The 24,377-nt window shown below is 32.7% G+C and overlaps 1 protein-coding gene across 6 annotated transcripts in view; it reads right to left on the bottom strand.

Moving 5' to 3' along the window:
• LOC124531396 (RNA pseudouridylate synthase domain-containing protein 2-like) overlaps positions 1 to 24,377 on the bottom strand; it is a 444,799-nt gene that overhangs the window by 45,997 nt on the left and 374,425 nt on the right. For 2 of the 6 annotated variants that reach the window (XM_047105969.1, XM_047105970.1), the window contains one exon: positions 18,097 to 18,389. The exons of the other annotated variants lie outside the window; for them this stretch is intronic. In XM_047105969.1, coding sequence (XP_046961925.1) covers positions 18,097 to 18,273 — 177 coding nt within the window. In that variant the 5' untranslated portion in view covers positions 18,274 to 18,389. The remainder of the gene's footprint in view (positions 1 to 18,096; positions 18,390 to 24,377) is intronic. 6 annotated transcript variants of the gene reach the window in all.

Below are 24,377 nucleotides of genomic sequence, written 5' to 3' on the forward strand. Positions count from 1 at the left end.
ACCAAATAAATTTCCAATGATTGTATGTTACTAATTGAAACATTACAGAATTACCATTGTAATAATCTAATCTAATGATAAGTTCAGTTAAGATCTGTTTGAGGGGACGAGGGATCGTTGTTAAAGTCAAATAAACCTCTAAATGAAATAGCTATCAAAAACAAATTAAATTAAAATAATTTCCGTTAATACACATCAAACATTTAAAAAAATAAATTACCAAAAAGCACTTGTAGATTGTTTACGCCGCAAAGGCAATGATTTTGTTTAATATCACATTGTTCCATAAAAGGCGCTTTCTCGTAACTCGTAAAATGTTTGCGGTCGACCCGCGTCACAAGACGAAAGCGATGTTAACATCCAGTTTTTGCAACCCTGATAAAATTGAATTAACATATTAATCTCGATTCTAATTGTTCGATTGCTGGTATTGATTGTATAAATAACCAATGGGCGATATCAGAATTTATTTTGATTATTAAATTGGAAATTTTGAAACAGACTTTTAGACTATGACTTTGAGTTGAATTCTTATTATTTTTTTTTCCGTTATTTTGTAGAAGTTACGTTTTGCCTTTTACATTCAAGATTTGAAAATAATTCTGTTCTTATTTTGAAATCTCTCATCTTTAATTTTCCATTAATGATATTATATACTTATTTAAATAGAAATATTTAAAGGCACCATTTTTTCTAAGAAAGACAACAATTCCGCTTGTCTTTCACGACTCACATCGTCACTTGACGCCTCAGCTGACCTTGGTTCTTAGACCTCACAACCTACTTTCCGTACGCAACATTTATGACCGCTGTATTATGCTATATTATGGTGCTATGTTTTTATTATTGCTTTGCTATGTACAGATATTAGAAACATTTTCATCGGTATTTTTTCTGTTTCAAATATTTTTGTCTCTTAGCTATTTATGTTTCATAGTTTTTATGCCCTGACACATGCCGGATTCTGTGCACGAGGGGGATCAAAATATCGTGAGGAAATCTCCACGTGTCGGGTGTAAATCATATTTGGAATCTGGATCCACTGGCACGCTTCAAAAAAATCGAGGTGAACTAATTCATACCATTTATCAATATGGCTTGCAACAAGTTTTGCTAAATATATATTATAAATAAATCTCAAGATAAATTTAAATTCATTTAAGAACATTTGTTAAGCACAACTTTTATTTTATAATAACCTGTTTATGATATATAAGAAACCGGTAAACAAAAGGCAATAACTTAAACTCGGGAATAATATTACAAGAGAGACTTAAAATTTTGAGAAGAATGGTACATAAAAATTAAAACGATAACTTTGGTTCACGGCGCGTTCCGTTCTTAGTCCTTGGAATCGTTTGTTTTGTTTACTGGTTTGAAATGGACAAATAAAAAATGAGTATATACATATATATGTAAAATTACAAAGCTGTTCTGTTCCACGAAAAATATTCCTGAAGGTTAGCTGCTTGGTCTTCGAAGTTCATGAGTTCTAAACCTTAAATGGGCTCAATAACAAGAATCAAAAGGAGTTTTGCAGTTGAAAACTACCATGTCTCGGATGTGATGGAAATATTATGTAGTGAAGTTGTTCGGGATAAAAATAACCTATTTGCTGCTCCAGTCTATAATCTACCTCTGTGCCAAATTTCATTCAAACTCGGTCAGCCTTTCTGGCGTGGTCGGGTAACAAGCATCCATTCATTCAAACCTGGCACTTGTAATATAAGTAAGTAGTTTAAATTTTGTTGTTGACAGAATCTAAATACTGATTATAAAATTATTATAACAATATATAAAATGTCTTATCATTAAAATTAATCTTGCAATGTATCGCGTAAGAAACACCTATTAACGTTAAACATAAACAACACAAAGCCAAGAAAACGTAAGATAACCATCTAAATTGACGACTGTGACCGAAAATTTACCTTTAACGCCGTACAAATTTAATATCGAATATCGACGGACCCTCGAGCCTTTTGAAATAAAGCCGCCAGAAAAGCGAGGGACAGACTAAAACGATGAAAGTAAAAAGAAAGATTCCCCGAAACGAACGCGACGGGAGATGCTATGGAATCGGCAAACCGTAAAAGTCGATTCCGCTAACGAAGACGACCGAAAAAAGGGCAACATTGAAACTGTGAAATTAAAATAAAGCCGCGAATACCACGCTGAAGCAGCCGGGAATATTTCTGGGAAATTAAACGTTCATGGAACACGATTTGATATTGTTTGTTGACAATAATTTAAGAGGTAGACAAAATTGTGTCCGTATTTGTCGACTCAATAATTGTACTGAAATATAAGTTAAAATTGTATTTATTGGAATTATAATTCAGTTAGCTAATATTGTTTTACGAATAAAATAACATACAAGTAATTTAAATATAGGCTTCGTTTGAATAAGTAACCATTGGAATTATAGACACAAACTACACGAATTATTACATCCATTGTTTGATGTACCATTATCGCGAAAGAATTTCTTATATTATCAACTTAGACAAATTTATCCTCGAATAATTTTCGTAGTGATTTTGAAAAAGGAATACTAGGATTAAACGAATTGGTGTTTTTCTAGCACAATACGTCATAATACTTCCTGGATTAGCAGCTGCAGCGCATTTAAAGTGTGTGTAACACGCCAACAATGTTTGTCTCTAGTACAATATAACATAACATTGTAATTATGCTTCCTGTTTCATGACCACCAACGTGCGTACAATATATTGAACTATACCAGATACGATAAGAAAAAAAGAAGCCATAAGAACATTATTTACGGCTTGAAATGTCAGCTACCTTTAGCAGTAAAAACTTGAGTCACTCGTTAAGACAATAATTCATAATTGAATGTTTTCAAGAAGCAACAAGATGTCGTAGTTCGTACTTAAAGTAGTTATGATAAAACAATATCAAAAGTAAACCCGAAGTTAATCAAGAATAATTTGTTTGAGAAGATTGAGATTAAAAATTACATTTCTAGTCATCGATAATGATAATACATTTTATTAAAATCAAATGATAGAAGTTTCGTTAAATTTAAACCAACAAAAACATTTGATGTAAGATTATAATTTAATATAAGAGTTACAGATTATAATCTAAGATATCTGTGACTTTGATGAATAGCAAAACAAGTCCAAATTCCCGCCAAAATTCTGTGGCGGCCATTTTGCGTATACGCAAAAAATATGGCAGTTGCCCGGAGAGTTAGTGAAATTTGTAGTCCCGTGTTGTTGGGCTAAAAAAGTAAAAGTTTGTGTGTTAGGCCTGACCCTTATCAAAGGAAGCCGAACAGTCGTATCGCAGGTCGACGACACCAATAAGAGCTTGATTGTCGTCGATGAATCGACACATTTAAAAAAAAAAGTCAATAACAGATTCATTCAAGATAAATAGTCGTCCATCCAAGATGTATCATAATTTACTTAATCAAATTAATGTAACTGATTGCCGAAAAGGCGTTACTACTGAGATTTTTGTTGGTTTTTCATGGTCCACCATGAAAAACCAGTTCACTTTACATTTAATTTAATCCAGCAAAATAACAACATAAGCCAAAAGATGTATTAAGACCCTACAATAACGGACATTCTTATTTTTTCTTGCGACAAAGTTACATCGACTAAATATTTTATTCTTTCTCAGATTTTGACTAATTTTTACTGAGATGACTATAAGATTAATACTAGAAGATAAGCTTCGGAGAATTCAGTAATTTCATTCAAAATTACGAAGATACATAAGACGTCAAATTTAAATGACTCAAAAATCAATGGAACTTAATTTGCGAAGAACTTACAAGTCACCGCAAAATAACGTCAATATTCAATTTCAGGGACCATTTGGTAATTAATACTCTGAATTTTCCTTTTGAATCCTCCGCTAGATTGAATGATCAAAGAAGCGAGTCGGTTGACGAGTCAAATATTGACTGTGATGAAAAACCTTTTGGAATTGTCCTTGATGGTGATATTTTTAAAAATTTTTAATAAATCGGAGTAAAATTATCATTAGATTTTTATTTAAAATTATCATTATCATAACATGGTATAAAACAAAGTCGCTTACCGCTGTCTGTTACCTATGTATGCTTAGATCTTTAAAATTACGCAACGGATTATGATGCTGTTTTTTTTTAAATAGATACAGTGATTTGAGAGGAAGATTTTTGTATTTAATACACAGCCACTATAGTAAAGAATCACTGATAATTGTAGAAGTTTTTAATGTGATGTTGTAAATAAACAAATTCTGTAGTGTATTTAGTGTCAATATTGCACCCGTGCGAAGCTGGGTCGGGTTGCTAGTAATGTAACTTATAGTATTAACTGGTATACGCACGAGTGACTTACGCGTGTGGAGTGTTTGGTGATCTTTCTGTTAGAGATAGTAAGTACTCAATAGAGTAAAACTGATTGTTTAAACAGTAAACAGACTAGTCGTTTTGTTAATTACAATTTATGTTTGATTCATAGAAACTGTGCGAACGATTCAGCGGACATAGTCTGTCTCTCTCTAGATTCTATCGTCAAATACCTGGTGTTATTTGTCGCGTCGTCGTTTACATTTCAATATGAACGGGAACCGGAAATTGGTTTCCAAGCACTGTGAACGTTCCCAATGATTTGTATCGGCTTGCGATCACTTGGGGGTCACAAAAATTCCGCAATCGATATTGAGCTTTATTTGCGTTATCATAGAGTTTAAATTATGAAGTTAGATGTTACAGAAAGGTGTGCCATGTCGCTGGTAGATTTCAATGAGAATTTGGGAGTATTATCATGTGTGTTAGTGATGCGTGAATAATGTTTAACATGATTTTGTAACAGCCATTAAATAGTTTTGTTGTTGCGTACAATAGTTACGCCCTTTCATTATTGGCATTACGTCCTATTCAATCAAAAATCAACTAAATGTAATGTCACTTTTTCTACGTATTGTCAGAAATAATGGTGTGGTTTGGTCAATGGTTCGTGTAATATGAATACAGCAGTGCAATTCTATAAGAAGTCACTTCATAACTTATTTGTAAATTGTTAACAACCGATTTTACAGTGATACGCCATTTTGATATTAGTATCCTTGTCATTATCCTGTTCTTTAAAGTCAAAGTTGCATATCACCTTCCATCGCTATCGACATTTCAAATTGCTTTTCGTCGAAGAGTTCTGGATTTCTTTATTTAAAATGAAACATTTAAAGAACACATGTTAAAAGCCTTACAATCTTAGTCAGTACTTAGCTATATATAAAAGTAGTTGGTTCGATGCCGAAATTTTGGGATTTCGATTTGGTCCCTATTAATTGCGTTTTAAAAGCTAAAGTGGAAAATGGGAATATTAATAATTCTCTACTTAAAAATAACATACAAGCATATTTTAACAATATTTGTCAAAATAAAAAAAAAATAATGATGAGTATGGCATTTTGCTCAATACAAGATTATATTGAAGATGAAAAATGATGAACGTAGTATTTGTTTATTTAGTTAGTAATTAAAATGGTAAGTATTAGGTTTAGGTGTTGAGTTGCATGCCGGTTCTTTTCGGGACTATTAGAACCGGTTGTAGCTTAACATTACGATTCAAAAGTGCTTTTATGAACCTATTTTAATAAAGAATATTTTAATTTTAATTCATTTTGATATTTTGGCTTTAGCTCTGAGTATTAAATCGGACACGGGAGGCTTTAATCGCTTCGAAAAGAACGATACAGTGCATTACGATCGATGGTAAGTCAAACGTAAATATGAGTGCAGGTTGCATTCATAGCAAACAGATTGGCACAGAGCCAGTGTGAAACCTACTTGGTTTCCAGCGCAGGTCTTTTATTGCATCAGGTGACTTCGAGTATTTGTATTGATTGACGACGAACACTTCACAGTCGAGTAAACTTGGACTCGTTACTTTTGGTGGATGATGTTGCGTTTCTAAACTTCGAATTAAATACATTGCGTAGTAGCTTAGCATTACCAATATCGTAACAAAGTGTAATGCGTGAATGTAAGCGTAATAAAAATATGTGATTGTTTTTAACACAAAATCAAATGTACAGTCAGAGTAAGAAAACCATCGTCAGTTTTAAAATTCATTCCTTTATCAAGTCTTAAGCTCTTAGTAACTTTTGAATCTAATCATCATCATCGCGACTTAATCGCTCATACTGAGTACACGAAAATAGCTCTTAAGGTGACGAACCTTTTCTTACCGTGACTGTACTGATTTAAGCGTATCGTAATTTTTCTATAAAGTTATTATTTTGTTAAATTCTATTCAATGTTTAATAGATTTTTTCTCAATTCGAATATCATAAGCTTCTTACGCAAACATTTTCATTTATAAATATTCGCAATATTCGCACTTTGGAAATACGGTCCTTGACCTAGTGATATATTTATGTATGAACAGCGATATCAAAATAAAGAAATCTTTCCCGACATTCAATCACTCACTTCCCCACAAACCTACTTGCCTTCGTTATAACTTATTTAAAATTCGACACACGTGCGTACACTGGGCCAAACAGCACGCGCAAATATAGTAACTATGCTACTATCAATAGCGACTAAAATTCTAGAAATAAATTCAAGCCTATGTTTATTACATAGCTTTTAGTTAGGCAGATTTAGGCCTTATACGTCAAGGAATAAGCATCATAAAACAATACACACATATCCGTTTGCTTCATCGTACACTTCAAATGTTTGCGTTTACCGACTCGATGCACATCACGTGACTCGAATAGCGGAACGATTTTAATTCGATAATTGTATTCGGTTTCGCGATTACTTCGATTGATGTGTAATCATTCGATTTTTAGAATTGAACCCGATGTTTAAAAAAAACACAAAGACTACACGTAAAACTTCATTTCAGACGAATAAAATAAAATTTAAAGGGAATTAAAATCCAATTTACTTGATTGGAATTGTAAGTTTAAAAAAGGTTAAGCCTTTAAGCTTTAATTCAGTTTCTGAACGGTTCATTCTGAAAATCGGAGAGAAGTCGTCTCATGAATAATATTATTTGTCACATTATATTACCACGCGTATAAATATTTATACTTCGAGCGAATGGAATAAATTTATGTAATTTTGTTGATATAATTTTGTGTTGCTGTTTCAAAGATTAAATATATCATTCTTACGATGATTAGGTTGCGTTAGGAGCGTTCTGTTATATTTGTCTATACTGTTATATGTAATTGGTAGGTTTTCGGTCAAATGAGCCGCCTGATGGTGAACAGTCAAAACCGCTCATGACACTGGCTATAAGAAATATATATCAATCCCTTACATTGTCAATATGACATTATCTGACTGACTGACGTGGGACTTAAGACTTGCGAGCTATTTGCGAACCACCTAGATGTTTGATAATCTACAACATCGCAATTTTTAAGGCATTTTTAGCGTTCGCCAGCGGTTTTTCCGATCCGATACGACTTGGGAACCTTCAAAGAAAGAGCATACACCTTTCTTAAATACCTGTTTTAGATCTCCATGGGTGGTGGCAGTCACTTTTTTATTATGTTATAGGGGGCAAACGAGCAGGAGGCTCGCCTGATGGAAAGCGATCACCACCGTCCATTGACATCTGCAACACTGGGGGACTTGCAGGTGCGTTGCCGGCAAATGATTTTAAAAATAATTTTCAATAGGTGATACTCCTGCCCGTGGTGGTGGTAACACCTAGGTGGCAACACCTATACCCATAAAAAAATCAGTAATTTTACATGAATTTCACAACGCTTCACAAACCCAATTCTCTTTGTAATATACGGCTATAACATTCAGAATCGGTATAAATTAAATAAACTGTATTCGTTAATGAATTGACGTCGTCTGTAAATAAAATGAGAATAAAAGCGACGCGGTCTCCTCAGCCCATCGACGATTCGGCTGACTTCATATGTTTGACGTTGACAGATGCCCCCACTTATTCCGCTGCCGATAAATTGGGTTTCATTCTGCCTTAATAGACTTCATATATTCCAAGTTTTATACGTTTTGTACAATTAAGATACAATGTTTTTGTCGATTTTAATGTCATTGTTGATGAGTCATATATGAGAAATCATCAACATCTGTAAGTTCTTGGTAATAAAGGCTATTATCCCTTAATTTTGACATTAGAAAACTCAGTGACGTCATAAGAAATTCAACTCAAATTATGCGTTCCATCCTTTACTATTTTGCGCTACTAACAAAAAAATTGCTTCGAACGATTTTTATCAAAGCCTTTTTACAGTTGCAACAAAGTAGATACAGTACGACACAACTTAGATGTAGCATCGGCAAATTCAATAAAACCGATTACTGCCGATTTATACAAACCAATAAAAATAGCCCCCTATCGCGCCTTTCGACGCTATTCGTCGCTATAGATTCTCGTGAAATCGACGTGTCAAATCGACGAATATATTAGGTCATATGATATTAATACCTTTGTGTAAAAATCATATTCAAATAAGAAATAAATATTGATAATTTGTGATAGCGTTCTTAATTAGGCTTTAATCGGTTTTACGAATTCTGCCGATGCTACATCTAAGTTGTGTGTACCTATACGTCGAAAGATCAGCGTTGTATGTTTCAATACTTGATGTTCTCGTTTTAAAATTGTAATAAAAAATAAAGAACTCGTAAAGTCGATGAAGCGATTAATTATCTGCCCACAGCATGTATTAAAGACTACAGCAATATTGATTAAACATTAAGTTTAGGTCACAACGAAACGCTTTATTTCTAGGAACTTCGTATGGTAACGTGCCATGTGTTGGGACAATGGACGTTTGTGGATTTATAGATGTATCTCTAACGTTAACATCATCTGCAGATGTTACTTTAATCTTAGCATTTATATTTATGTGTGTATTTGATAAATTATTACGACGAATATATTTGTTACTGCTTTTACGATTAAGAATTCTATTTTTAAAATTTCCGATTCTCATAATCGCTTTCTAGACCAAAATACATTTTATTTAATTATATAAGGACTTTTTGGATTGTTAATTTTTTTACAACTACGTCAAAGTAACGCTACCGTTGATTTAGTAAAAACTATCTACCGAAGAAACGACAAGCAACTCAGTAGTTACTTTTCAAAGTAAAAGTAAAGTAAATTTCCCACCGCTGGGATAAGGCCTTCTCTTTTTCAATTAATCAATTAATGAGAGGGTGTGGAACACATCCACCACGCTGTTCCAATGTGGGTTGGTGGAATACACATCTGACAGAATTTCAATGAAATTAGACACTCAGGTTTCCTCACGAAGTTTTCCTTCACCGCCGAGCACGAAATGAATTATAAACACTAAATAGCGCATATATATAGTGGTACTTGCCTGGGTTTTAACCGGCAATCATCGGTTAAGATGCACGCGTTCTAACCACTGGGCCATCTCGGCTCTGTTACGTTTCAAATATTTTAGAAAAAAAAAAATGAGTACAATTACATATAATATATCCTATCCAATCTTTTTACTTATATTAAAGTACTTAGACACTAAGAGCAAAAACATTCAATTATATCGTGTAAATAAAACACTGTTAATATATCTCTGATAACTACAACCGATAAGTATCGAATTACAATATAAACGAGCGTCTAGAATCTAGATATAAAAATAATATAATGAGATGCTGTGGGAACATCGTCTGGATGAGACAGATGGAAACCAGCGAATGGTAGAACATGCCCATATAGGTAGCCTTTAACGAATCATCCTCATCACTACGAATATACGAGCGTGTGACTAAAAAACCTTTTTATTGTTTTCTGGCGTGTTAGTACGTTTAATCCTTAAATCTACATCTATAGCTGCGCAAATCTATATATTATTATAACATAGTATAAAACAAAGTCGCTAACAGCTGTCTGTCGCTATGTATGCTTATATCTTTAAAATTATAAAACTGATTTTGATGCGATTTTTTAATAGATAGAGTATTTCGAGAGGAAGACTATTTTATATAATACACGGACAATATACACTGATAATTAAAAAAGTTTCTAATGTGAAGTCTTATATAAAAATCGTTTAGTATTTTTGTATCAGTATTGCATCAGTGCGAAGCCGGGGCGGATCGCTAGTCTTAAAAAAATAATCGTCACCAATCACACATGTGTTACAGTAGCTTTATGATTGTAATTCAAAAAATTACTTTAAATCGTGCTAGTGTATGCGAACCCTTATTTATTTAAAATAGATCGGTTTATCTTTTTACTTTTTACGATACGACTTTAAGTAATAGCGTCCTGTTGCTATTACTTATTTATAATATAATTACATTTAATAAATTTCATTAGAGATTGCAACGAAGGGTTGTTTCGCCGTAAGTTATTCTTAGCGCCTTATTCTATTAATAACACAGATTAAAAAAGGATATAAAAATACGCTTACATTTTTTAATTTATTAATGTTACTTTTCTATATAAAGATAGAGAGAATAAAATATATAATTAAACTAGCTGTGCCCTCGACCTTGTACGCGTTTGAATTAAACAAAAAAAAATATATTATTGTAGCCTAAGTTACTCCTTATTATATCAGTTATCTGCCAGTGAAAATCCCGTCAAAATCGGTCCAGCCGTTCCAGAGATTAGCCGGAACAAACAGATAGACAGACAAAAATTGCACCACTGTTTTTCAATGGTACCCTTTGATTGCGTTCATATTTAATATTCTTCAGCCAAGTAACAGTACTTGGTATTGTTGTGTTTAGGTTTGAAGGGTGAGTGAGTCAGTGTAACTAAAGGCACGAGGCAGATAATATATTAGTTCCCAAGGATGGTAGCGCATTGGCGATGAAAGTAATAGTTAATGTTTCTTATAGCGCCATTGTTAATGGGCGGTGGTGACCACAACCAATACAATAAAAAAATAAATATTAGTGTCTATTTTCGCGTTATCATACAGAGTGTACAATGTATTCATTATTATTATTAATATGAGATAGACAGCAGCAAAAACATAAATGCAATGGAATTTTAAGTAATTAATGAATCACGCTATCTATTTAAGATGTAATTAAAATCTCTATCATTGCTCTAAAACAACGCAATGTTAATTCATTACTTCAATTTGTAATTGTAGAGTAATTAGCAATCAATTAGCTTTAAGACCGAATGTAAGCAAATAAGTTTTTGAGTAAACACATTTACTTAATTGAAATATTATAAACTATCAATAAATTTATTAATATTATTTCATACAAGAATATAGAGACGAAAAAGGTGGTTTTCCTAAAAAAAAAAAATATCTTTTTTAAAGGTTTATTACTTTAATAACGAAAATAAAAAAAATTAAAGTAAGAGCCTGTACATTTCCCACATTACGTAGAGGGTTTGGAACATATTTCACCACGTTGTTCCAATTCCTCATGATATATTCCTTCACCACCGAGCACGAGGTGAATTATAAACACAAATTTAGCACATATTTATAGTGGTGCTTGCCTGAGTTTGAACCCGCAATCATCGGTTAAGGTGCACACGTTCTAACCACTGGGCCATCTCAGCTCAATAACCACCAAAATTGATGATATGTAATTTGCTAAAATTTATGGTAAGGGTAAGGTAGTAATTATCATTGGTCACTCCCATCATTGATTACCATCGAACGCTGATTATTTAGATTTAATTCAAGTTAGCTGTAGTCATAAATCAGCGCTTTGAAAACCTGGTAGGTATATATATTGAATCGAGTACCAAAATGACATAAGCATAAGATTTACTAAAGATTTTGGGATATCAAAATGGCTGACCACTTTATTTAAATAAAATTCTATGTTCTGATTCTAAAATAGAAGCAAACTTGATCGATTTTGATAATCCACATAACGATACGTAATGGTAAACTTAATTCATATCCCGCTAATGCTGCAGCAAAAAAAACGAGTAATCTTTCTTAAAAAAAAAAAAAACGCATCGGAACATAATGGCTTCGATTTAAACCACCGTTTAAAAAAACAAAAACGTATCCAATATATAATTTTCGTGAAAACAAACGCACGGTACAATTAAAACATGGTTAAATATTTAACGACTTCAGTGTGGCTCTTCGGCAATCGTTCACCGTAATATATACCTTATCACCAAAGCAATAAGGACTGAACAACGAAACTATCGAAACACTAATTCGCCAGCAAGTTAGCAAATGATCTTGAAGAGCAACATCGTGGCAATTACAATGTGATTTATAACTTAAATACCAGCATTAAAGCGGAGAACACAAGTGGGCTTGATCGAGAAGAATGTTAATTTTATTTTCGATGGATTAATTCCATCCCATTGGAACGGCCACCAGGGATGAACGAAAGAAATCAATTCGAATAAAAAAAAAATCACATGGGCGTTACGTGTTTTAAAATAAATGATTGAGTTATAAGTATCGAGCTGAGCGTGTCATTAAAAGATTTCGTTTATTTAAAGTTTTATAGTGAGAGCTATGTAATTATATTTTATGTTTTATTGATGGACGGGATCTGTTTTTTACGTTTACGATCATTAGCGATGCGATTACGGATAAGTAGAACAAGTATTTACGGATTTAAATATACTTACAAGATTATATATACGATATATTATAACTTTTGATTTGATAATGATTATAACCCCAGACAACTTGTAGTAACGGTGCCTATTCTCGAGAATAATTAAGAATATTTTAAATTACGCCCTCCACTTAAGGCTTGTGTTAAGAGTGGGAACTATTGTCCTATATGGGCTACTTTCTAAGGGGTCAGGATGTATCCTGAGACTTTACACAAACAAAAGTATCTTCTATCCCGTAACTTTCATAATCAGATAAAATGGATATTCCGTAAAGACCTGCCCCGTCTGTGCTCAGCTAAGATATTCTCTAGTGGCTGGTCTAATCAACGGCACTTTCGACTTATATTTGTACTAGATGTGCTCCCAACTTCAGGCGTGTTTGAATTCAAGAAAAAAAATATTTCTGTAATCTAAACTACGTCACATTACATCAGCTATCTACCAGTGAAAGTCCAATCAAAATCGGTCCAAGCGTTCCAAAGATTAAACGGACAACGGACTTGCGTACAAAGATACACTAAAATTTTATTATATATGTAGATAAACCAATTTTATTGCAACAAAAAATTAACATATAACATCCACGTGATACAGCCGTAGATCACAAAAAAAAAACGTTAAGTGTGTCTTAAACAGAGATGTCTACTGATATACATATATGTCGCTACGTAAATAATTACTCAGTAACGATGAAAGCCATAAATCATCTGCATTAACACTTTGACATAATAAAAAAGCGAATTGAGTAACTCATTTGAACATACACTTAAAAGAGTAAGAGAAACAAAAGACAACCAATACTTTTAAAAGAAGTTAAAAGTATACGTTTAACTCACTAGACGAAGCTTATAAACAAGCCAGTTACCGGCTACCGTCTAGATTAAATCCCTAACAAATTACAGGACTATTAAATTTGTCCGCCGGTTGTTATTTATGATCAAGTCTAGCGTAATATTTTCCATACGTTAAAGTTCATTCATTGAGAAGATAAAGGGATTTACGAGGCATGTAGGTACAACGTACCAATATTTAAGTGCCTTTGAAAAGTACACAACACTAGGGCAGGATCGCATATCATTAAACAATACCGCACATGTCGATGTAAATCAAAGGCAATTGGCAGATGAAACAAGTGAATGTATAGCTCGTACATTTGGCTTAATAGGTAAAGGGCCTCAAATTAGAGCTGTTTCGTCTGCATGAGCTTCACCACCACGCAATATTAAACGACAAATTTAAATTGTCGTTATTTTTTTAGTGCTGTAGTGTGTGGCAATGATGTCTTTCTTTATTCGTCTATCTTCTGCGTGCTTTTTTTTAATATTATTAGATTTCAGTTATTGCTTCTTTATTGTATATGTAACATATGATATTCAAATATCAATATGAACCTCATTCTATAAAAATAAAATTAGCTTTTTTAATTTGAATGACCTAAGATAATACATATATGTCATTTAAAAACATAAATCAATAAACCAGTAAAACATGTTCGTTAATTATTATAATATTCCTACTGGCAATAATACAAATAAATACCGTACAAAACGATTATGTTAATTTAAATTTTGACAATCGATTGTAAAATGATACAGTTATTCAAATTCATAAAAACTTGATCATTATATGATCAACATAACAATAGTTTCTTGGTAGTAGGGCTTTGTGCAAGCCCGTCTGGGTAACACCCACTCATCAGTTATTCTACCGCCAAAAAACAGTACTCATTATTGTCGTGTTCCGATTTAAAGGATGAGTGAGCCAGTGTAACTACAGGCACAAGGGACATAACATCTTAGTTCCCAAGGTTGGTGGCACATTGACGATGTAAGGAATAGTTAATATTTCTAACAGCGTCATTGTCTATGGGTGACCATTTACCATCAGGTGGCCCATATGCTCGTCCGCCAACCTATACCATAAAAATAAAAAAATAACTTTATCATCGACAAATAATTTACTCAACATCCGTTGTATTAAAAAAAAATTTAACAGATATACTAAAAAGTCATATTTATTCGAAGTAATAGACTATAAAGAAGTAAGATCTAAAATAAATATAGCGCCATTCATATCGTCTGGGAATATACGAGGATCCCACCATTTAAAGCTAGAAGTCGACAGGTGTCTGAGATCTTAGCGTTAAAAATGGAAGAACAAACATAACTTTATAAACGTGACAACCGCGTGAATGTACTTTATAAGAAAAAAACCTAGAAAGAAACGTGTGAAAATATTGAAATACAAATAAAAGTCTAAGATTATGTTTGCCGGTATACGATATTAAGAGAAATATTGAATCGCCTCATGGAATAACGAAGCGACCGAGTTTAAAAGTGAATCTTAAATGGAGATTGTTGTTTCAAATCCGGACTAACGTGAAATATGCAATAATTTATCATTTGACTCAAATGAGATGGCATTGTTTAACGAACTCTCTGAATGACAAAAAAAAGTGAACAGAAAAATGACAAAAAATGTTTAAAGAATAACATAATGAAGTTGACAAAATTTCTTTAACGTAATATATTTTGCGAGATAGAGGAAACTTTAACGAACATACACACAGGCATTCCTTCCCAAGATCATAAAAAGTAAAATCATTTGTAATTTAGACAAAACATCAAAACAATTGTCAATTAGGGGCCTATCAATTAATTTTATTACATGTAAAAAAAAGTATGAAATTTATTATATATATTTTTTTAATAATATATTTTTACTAGTAGTCGCCCGCGGCTCCGTTCGTCTTAGATTGTTGGTCCTTATGTGTCAGAAAAAAAATAGCCTAAGACATTTTTTGGAGTTCAAATTTGCTTCAGCGGTTTGGTTGTGAAAGAGTGACAGATAGACATAGTTACTTTTACATTTATGATATTATTGATTGATCATATATATATCTAATGTGTCTGATTTTTTTTCAATAATGATGTCATTGAACTTGGAACAGTCTCTTGGTGGGGAAGGCTGGTACTGGTACTCAAGCCAGAACGGAAAAATATTTAATTTTCTTATTGGTTCTTAGTTTGATTCATATTCCAAGCTGATAGTAGCATCATTATATAGAACTTGCAAAATGTCAATCCAAACTGGCTTATGAGAACCAATTTCAATAAAGTATTATATTCGACTCACAAAACAAGTTATGTTATTTTAAAATGAGCTTATTTTTGCATTCTTAATGTAGTTTACATCATAACATAAATTCGATCGATTCGATGTACTGATTGCAATCCGGTCGGTATAAAAAAGTGATTTTAATTTAAAATAAATTCGAATTTTAAATAAGTTCTTGAACGAAAATAATTAATTGTTAAGAAAACCGGTGGCGTATAATACATTTAAGCTAATGACAAATGAGGTTCGAATATTTTATCTATCTATAAATATAATAAAATTGGAGTGTCTGTTTATAATATTAACATAGCCCTTTTTTATTCAATGCATATATACAATTTTTGTCTGTCTGTCTTTTTGTTTATTCCGGCTAATCCCTGGACCAGCTGGACCGATTTTGACGGGACTTTCATTGGCAGATAACTGGTATAATAAGGAGAAACTTAGCCTATAATAATATTTTTTTTGTTATATTTAAACGCGTACATTGTCGCGGGCACAGCTAGTTAATAATAAAAACGCCTGATTCGACCATTAGGTTTATTAAAAACTAGATACATTGTCGTTCGAATGTTCGCTGGGAATACCTTGAAAATTCAGGAGATTGTACCTACTAAATGAAATACGCAAGAATTTTAGATTTTCAAACTATCTGAGATATTCAGCGTAGAAGCCTTGCGGATAAGATATTAAGCCGTCTCCTTAACAAGAACGCACCTGTGGGAAAGTATTGGTATAATTACACATGTGTTATCTATTAAAATATATATTATCTCTTAATAATTTAAATGTAACGTCCAGTATTTCTTTTATTTATTCCAATTGAATTTGAGATTTTTTTTCCAAGATAGCTCTATGTGAGATACACAACTCTATATTCTTTTGGATAAATTTGGATAATTTCCTTTGGAAAAATCTCAAAAAGCTATTTGGTTTACTTTTGCCAATGTTTGGATAATACGAAATACTAAATAGACAGTTAATTTGGAAGTTCGGCTAGAAATTAATTTTTTTATTCGTATATTTTTTAGCAATCAGCGATACATCTTCTTGATTAGTAAATGTATTTTCTAAAATATAACATTAATTAATCTATAAGAAATATCTTCAAGCAATCAACACGCCTTATACTTCATTCTTTCCTAATTTCTTATTTATGTTCTATCATTACTTATATGTGTAAAAATATGTCAATATTTTTGATACTATTTTTTGGTAACTCGTGAACATGTATATTATGTAGTTTATGGGTCAGTGCAGAGGTTTTTTCACGAACATACACTTCAACCCTTATCAGGCATCGCCCTTTTTCTATTATTTTGTTTATGCTTGACAAAATCTAAATTGTTTTCCTTTTATTTCATTAGCCCTTTAGCTTGAACCTCCAACAATAATAGAATCTTAACCCAACTCCACGTTATAGTATTATCATTGATAGGATTTGTCATATCGAAATATTTCCAAATATTTCTTCCATTATGAGTATTTTAGTTGAAATTTTGGTTATGTAGTATGTTTTTTTGAATGACTTTCGCTTAGCCTTGGAACCTTATTGCACCAGAGTACAATGGAAGCAGTTGGAATAGGTCTTTGTCAAAACACACACCGAACGGAGGGATATTTTATGATAATAACAACTATGTACACACACATAAAAAATAGCTGTAAATGTTCGCAATAACAGGCTATTATTATAGTATATTTTTCATTATATTGGCATTGGTAAGTGATCACAACCATACATAGATATTGGCGCTGTAAGAATTAAATACCATCGCTACGCCGCATAACCACCACCAAATTGGGGAATTAAGATAGTGTGTATCTAGGATAAGAATGGATTCTGCCAATCGAAATGTGTTAGTAGGTTGTTGATATCATCTTCATTTATATGCAAGTGTATTCAGCAATAAGTCTTGTCTACCCTGAAGTTTTTCTCTTAGAAATGGACTATATCCGTAAGGCGGCCTGTTTACATTTATATCATTATCTATTAAGTAACAGCTTGTATATATCCCATAACAGAGCTAAAATGTCCTCTCTCTTTGAGATAAATGCAGTTGGTGTATTCACTCATAGCAAATTGTTGCCGAAATAAGACAACTGCAGATTTCCTAGGTGTTTTCCTCCACCACCGAACTCGAGCTGATTAAACACAAATTAACCACATGACAATTCAGAGGTGCTTACCTAGGATTGAAATTGCAGTCATATGTTAAGATTCACGCATTCTAAAAACTTAAATTATATACGAGTGTGAGTATTATACAGAAAGATTAAAAGAACTCTCACTAGGTAAACAAGTACTAAACCAAGTAGCCGTTTTGAAAGTTATTTGGATAAGCATACATTTTTAAGTGTCGGACCGGTTCGACTAAGCCTTTGAGCCGCTTTATTATGTCAACCTTACCTTTCTTTGCGATTGATGTTGTAAAGGCGGAGCGATCAGTCTAAGCGGCGGCGGGGCCGGTGGCAGAGCCGCCAGCAGCGGTGGCACGAGTGGTACCACACCGCCCATCGGCAACGCCACAGCAAACTTTTGTACCCCCATTGTCCATGGTACAAACCACCCGCCACCCGCCTGCATCGCCCCCCCTCCCCCGTACCACGCCAGCTCGATCAGCTTCCGATAAGCCACATCCAAAACCACTGACACTATCGGTACCGCGCTGACATTTGACTAGTATTCACTTTCACATGTACCTGTGGACAAGGGAAATTCATAACTTTAATATTGTCTAGATATGATATTAATTGTTTCTTTATGTTTCAATTGGTTATATAACATACGAATTTATGGAAGAGTCCCTCTGCCACAAGTATGTATTATGCTTACTAGAGAAACACAAATTTAACGTACCCTGAAAATATTCATCCACTGGGTTAAGATATCTCATTATTAAATAGAAAATTTTCATGCTTTTCCACCACGCTGTTCCGATGCAGGTTGGTAAATTCACGTGACATATTTACATCCACCACATGCGGGTTTCCGTTGTTTTACTTAACCGCCGAGCACGAGATTAATTACAAACACCAATTAAGAACATGAAAATTAAACGCTGCTTGCACATCATCATTTAAGATTTACGTCTTACGAACTAGTAAATAGTAAATACTGTAGTTACATTGATTGATGAACCGAGATGGCCCAGTGGTTAGAACGCGTGCATCGTAACCCATGTGGATTCAATCTCAGGCAAACACCACTGAATATTCATTTGCTTAATTTGTGTTTATAATTAATCTCGTGCTTGGCTGTGAAGGAAAACACAGTTAGGATACCTGCATGTGTGTAATTTCATAGAAATTCTGCCACATGTGTTTTTCACCAACCCGCATTGAAACAGCTTGGTGGAATATGTTCCGAAACTTCTGCTCATATAGAGAGGAGGTCTTAGCCCAGTAGTGGGAAATTTATAGGCTGTTGTTTTGTCCTTATAACACAAAGCAAAAATTACACCAAAGAAAAATTGAAAATAGTAAATCTGACGTTTCCTACTAAAATCCTATAATCGGCTTAGCCATTTTCATTCGAAAAATCCCAACATATACATTAAAAATTTAGACATTAATTATTCCCACATTAAGACGGTCGAAAACTGGGTTAATTCCGAGAGCTTTTGCGGTTGAACGAAATCTTTCCTGAGTCCGTACTTTTTGCTCGGTTACGTAATACCCTCATTTATTTTGAAACATGTCAGCATAGTGTGACACCAAGGACGGGCCGTCTCCATTTTGTCGTCTAATATATGAGACAATTTTCAATTGACAACTAACGCGCTTCCACTGGGAAGTTAATATTACGTACGACACAATACGATTTTGTCAATGCCATTTTAAATCCTAAGAAAGAAAGAAGTTTATTAGTGTGTGCATTTAAAAATTTCCACTATTTACTAGCAGTTACACTGGTTCAATCCATCACCACAAAAGTATTGTTTGGAGATAGAATATCTGCAATACCAGCATGTACTATTCATATATCTTTTAGTTAAAATGGTATCATTTTTTAAAATAGTATAACATTAGTAATAAAATCATAGTTTATTTTATTTTATTCTAATTTAGATTTGACATCATATTTAAAAGTATATAAATGAATTCTATTTATCACAAGAATAGTTTTAAATAAAACACCAATTTATGTTCTACCATTGGTCAAAGTAAAGAATTTATTTCGAGAACCTAAAACAAACGTTGATCCACGATATTTATATAACCGTATAGAATGTTCTAGAATCTCAAGAATATAGAATTAATGTATTTGCCGAAGGATACTTCGAGATCTTAACATGTGGATCATTATCTGAGATCAAAGGAATTTCGTGTAAAATACGTATTTATTGGAGCGGAAAACCAAATGAAAATTGTCAGTAATACGCTTTCTTAGTTCGTGTTACAAATTAGGGATCGTAAAAATCTACACGAGCAAGAACTAGGTTGATTTATATAGGACTAGACTAAGATACTTGACTCAATTTGGGTCTAGAATTTGATGGTGAATATCGTTTGTTCTACCAAAAAAAATAAATGTTTCATTTTGGGAATGTCTTTCCTCATTAGTATGTAAATTTTTGGTTTTACTTTATTTAACGTGATACCAGTAGGTAACTCTTCTTGAGTCAGATATATTAATTCAAATATTACATTAAATAATGCTCTTAAATTCAGCCGTAAAATTTGCTGTCAATTTGGCGTCTAAGAATGTTTTGTATAAGATTTCAAAAAACCCATACATTAAGCATATTGTTAGATGTTAATCAAGATTTCGTTAGATAAATATTAATTTTAAGATATAAACATTTCAATAAATACAGACTCCATTTAATATTGCAAACTCTTCGAGACATTTCTTTACATACAATCTTCTCCATTTTTCCTTATCAACCATCATTTCTTTCGCAAAATACTTTATGGACAAAGATAATTATTTCGTCCGGGAATATTATTGTGACGCCGGGATTCTTATGAACACTTTTTATAAATGTAATTGCTCTCAGAAACTTTAACTATAGCTATTGTGCTGTAGAGAACGTTAATTTTTAAAAGCGGCAACGCTGAATTAAACAAAAAAAACACAATTTCCTTGATACTAATTACTGATTTATATTGGAATTGTTGTCGTTATAGCGAGAACTATTCTAGTGTTTTAATAATGTTATTTAGCGAGAATTTCTTGATTTATTTTTGGAAGATGGTCATATAATAGTATCATCTCTTCGCATAATTATTCAACTAAATGAATCCATTACAAAGATATATTTATATTTGCTTCCGATAATTCGTACTAGATGGACTATTTAGTCCCAGGCATTTGCTTGGACTAATAGTATTTATCTATTTATGATTTAACTGTATGGTATAGTTATTAGTTTATTTGGAAGGCCGTAAATCACGAAGCGTTAATTGTGAGGCTGATCAGGGCATTCTTGGAATAGCCGAAGTCGTTCGAAGTTAGGACGATGATAGTGATATTTATTTGTTTTATTTATACGACAAGTAATTAAAAGATGACATAAAATTAACGATATATTTGGCCTTCATGCTATTTCCGTTTAATTATATACTTCCATGGGGTATTCCCATATGGAGACGGAAAACAGCCGACCACGGAGTATTAAAGAAAAATTATGTTCTAGCCGGACGTTTAATTCTTTCTATGAGAAATTTTGAACAAATCGAGATAATACTGGTTATATTAACCCCCTATCAAAATAAACAGAACCAAAATATTTAATCGTAATTTAGATCCGTGCCAGATTTTGTTTGAAAATGTTAAATAAATGCGAATTTATATTATAATGTAGACCAAGAAACGATGCTCAGGGTTAAATTTAAAACGAATAATGAGAGAGATAGTTTTAAAAAAAATCTAAATCTTGATCTGTTTCCAATGTCTAACAATGAAAATAGCATTGAATGAGGAACATTCTCAGCGAATTAATCTTGTTTCATTTTGTTTAAAATTCGAACGTTTTGTTTTGGTAGCGCGTTTCAAAGGAAAATTTATGATAAAAATTATAAATTTCAAGTTTATATTTACACATCGTGAACGTAGCGTGTATGTCACTTCCAGATAAAGGAGCAGAGGTGTCAAGTCGTTTCCGTAACAGGAAAAACGCAAATCAGTAGCAATTTATTCAAATGTGCATACGATTTAACATATTCCGTGTTTCGTTCGAGTATATTTATGGGCAGATAAAAATGAGATGATGATAACAAACAAGTTATAAATCCATCGTAGTGAAAGACTGCAAATTCTCGAATAACGTGCGTTTTAATGAGCATCCAGCGTTTCGCTTCAGACTCAATGAAACGGTATAACGTATTATGTTTTAAAAACTTGTTATATAAGCAAATTGATGAGATAACCACTCAGCGGTAGTCTGTTGCCAAACAGTTGCATTTACATTTTTTTATGGTATAGATTGGCGAACGAGCTTATGGGCCACCTGATGGTAAGTGGTCACCATCACCCATAGACAATAACGCTGTAAGAAATATTAACTATACCTTACATCGTCAATGTGCCACCAACTTTGGGAACTAAGATGTTATGTCCCTTGTGCCTGTATTTACACTGGCTCACTCACCCTTCTAACCGGAACACAACAATACTGAGTACTGTTATTTGGCGGTAGAATAACTGATGAGTGGGTGGTACCTACCCAGACAGGCTTGCAAAAAGCCCTAACACCAAGTAATTACATTGCTGGTTTCTTTAATTAGATGTAATAATAATCGCGTAGGACATAATATATTAGATACCAAAGTTAGCTATAGGCGAAAAATCGCCATAAACAGTATCATCCTTTTAAAATAGTTAAATGTCTAATTCCAAACTATTTCTGTCATCTATTCTATCCGGGATGAACCAGAAACGAAACACATGTTCAACATTTGTGATTTAAAAATAAAATAACTATATATTATTTCTTTACAAATACCTCACCAGACTTTGATTGGCATATCGGATCCTCTGTTAACTTAAAATATAATGAACTAAACGGACACAATGACACGCTGACTATTTGTAATATCGAAGATAATAGAAATGACATGACGGACGTCGGGAACATGAGGAGATAGATATAAATTATATTTAAAGCAGAACAAGTCACTATGCCAAATATTTAGAGACAAGATGCACACGACATTATGTATAATAAATATTATAAATGCAGACATTTGACGCTGAGAATTGAAATTACGATTGAATGGGGGAAAGCTGTTAGCATTCCTGCCGCCATTGCTCGGACATGATTTGTAAAACAATTTTTGTTTCCGATATACTATCCCCTAATTTAATCAGACGTTTTTATAACAATGACGATTTTTTGTGATAGTGAAAAAAAATAGGAGACAAATGTTTTTGGATTTTCTTTATGCAATCACATTTGAAGCTCTATATATTAATGTTTATCATTATCATTCAATCAATCTTAGTGCACTATTGGACGAAAGCCTCTCACTCGCCTTCCACATATAGTCGGTTCTTGGATCTTTAAAATGATTAACGAAATTGAAGCAAATTAAAAAACCAAAAAATATTAAAATTTTATTCCAAAATTTCGCGCACTTTTTAAATTTTTATTTATACTAATTTTAAAGCGTTTTTATATATTTTTTTGAGAAGAACCTCAGTGGATACTCATTTATCATTAATCGTAGATATAAAATAATCATCGAAAATAAAAATGATTAGAAAGTATGTCTAAGATACTGGTTCTGAAAATATAGGGTGACGATGGTGATACCTAAAATAAAATGAAGCGTGTGTTGCAAAAATAGGGGACCCCCAAATTGATGGAAAGAAAGAATCTCTCAGAACCCTTGTAAAGACTGACGTCAGCAATGAATACAACCAACACCATGTGTGGTAACATAAAAAGGTAGTTTGTGAACAAGTGCATTACCCTCGTCGGTTGCAAGCTATTAATCGACTTTTTTATCTTGAAAGGTATTTCGGAATACTTAATTTATTAGTTTTTACGATGCTCGAGATTGCTAACCAAAATTTTATTTCCAACAATTATTGAAGAAATCCTGGCGAAGTTTGATGTTAATTTATGCGATATTTTGGAAGTCTTACACGAGTAAGGGTCAAGCGCACTTTAAAAGGGTTTAGCATAATTTAAATTCGATAAAAAGGTAAGCCTCTCTCAAGGGAATTAGGACCGCTAAAATAATATTCAAGATTCCAATTTGAAGTGAAATGTTAAGTGAATTTATAGCAAGCATACTAAAAAGTTATTTAACGTTTTATCATTTTTTTTTAATTTTAATTACTAAACTATAAATATATTAGGCCATGAGAAATAAGTTGGTCATTATCATTCATCTATTCTGAAAGAAAGTTTACTTGAATTCCTATCTATTTTGAAATCAAAATAATTTAAAATTAAAACACAATCTAGGAATTGTCACATTGAAATGATAGGATTTTGTCTTTAAATATTTTCAACATCTTTATTATATCTACGTATAATATATTTACGACAGCTAAATAACACTTAAAATAAAGTTCCATCAATAAATTTAAATATAACTTTTATATTTTCACCACGATCATATTTAGGCTTATTTTTATTTAGCCCGACGTTTGAACAGAGATGCACCTGTCGTAGTCACGGAATGACTGATGGCTTAAAGTCGATTTTAAAATGAAAATAACATAACATACATTAC

This window comes from Vanessa cardui, chromosome 7 (assembly GCF_905220365.1).
Source record: "Vanessa cardui chromosome 7, ilVanCard2.1, whole genome shotgun sequence".
Classification (NCBI taxonomy): domain Eukaryota; kingdom Metazoa; phylum Arthropoda; class Insecta; order Lepidoptera; family Nymphalidae; genus Vanessa; species Vanessa cardui.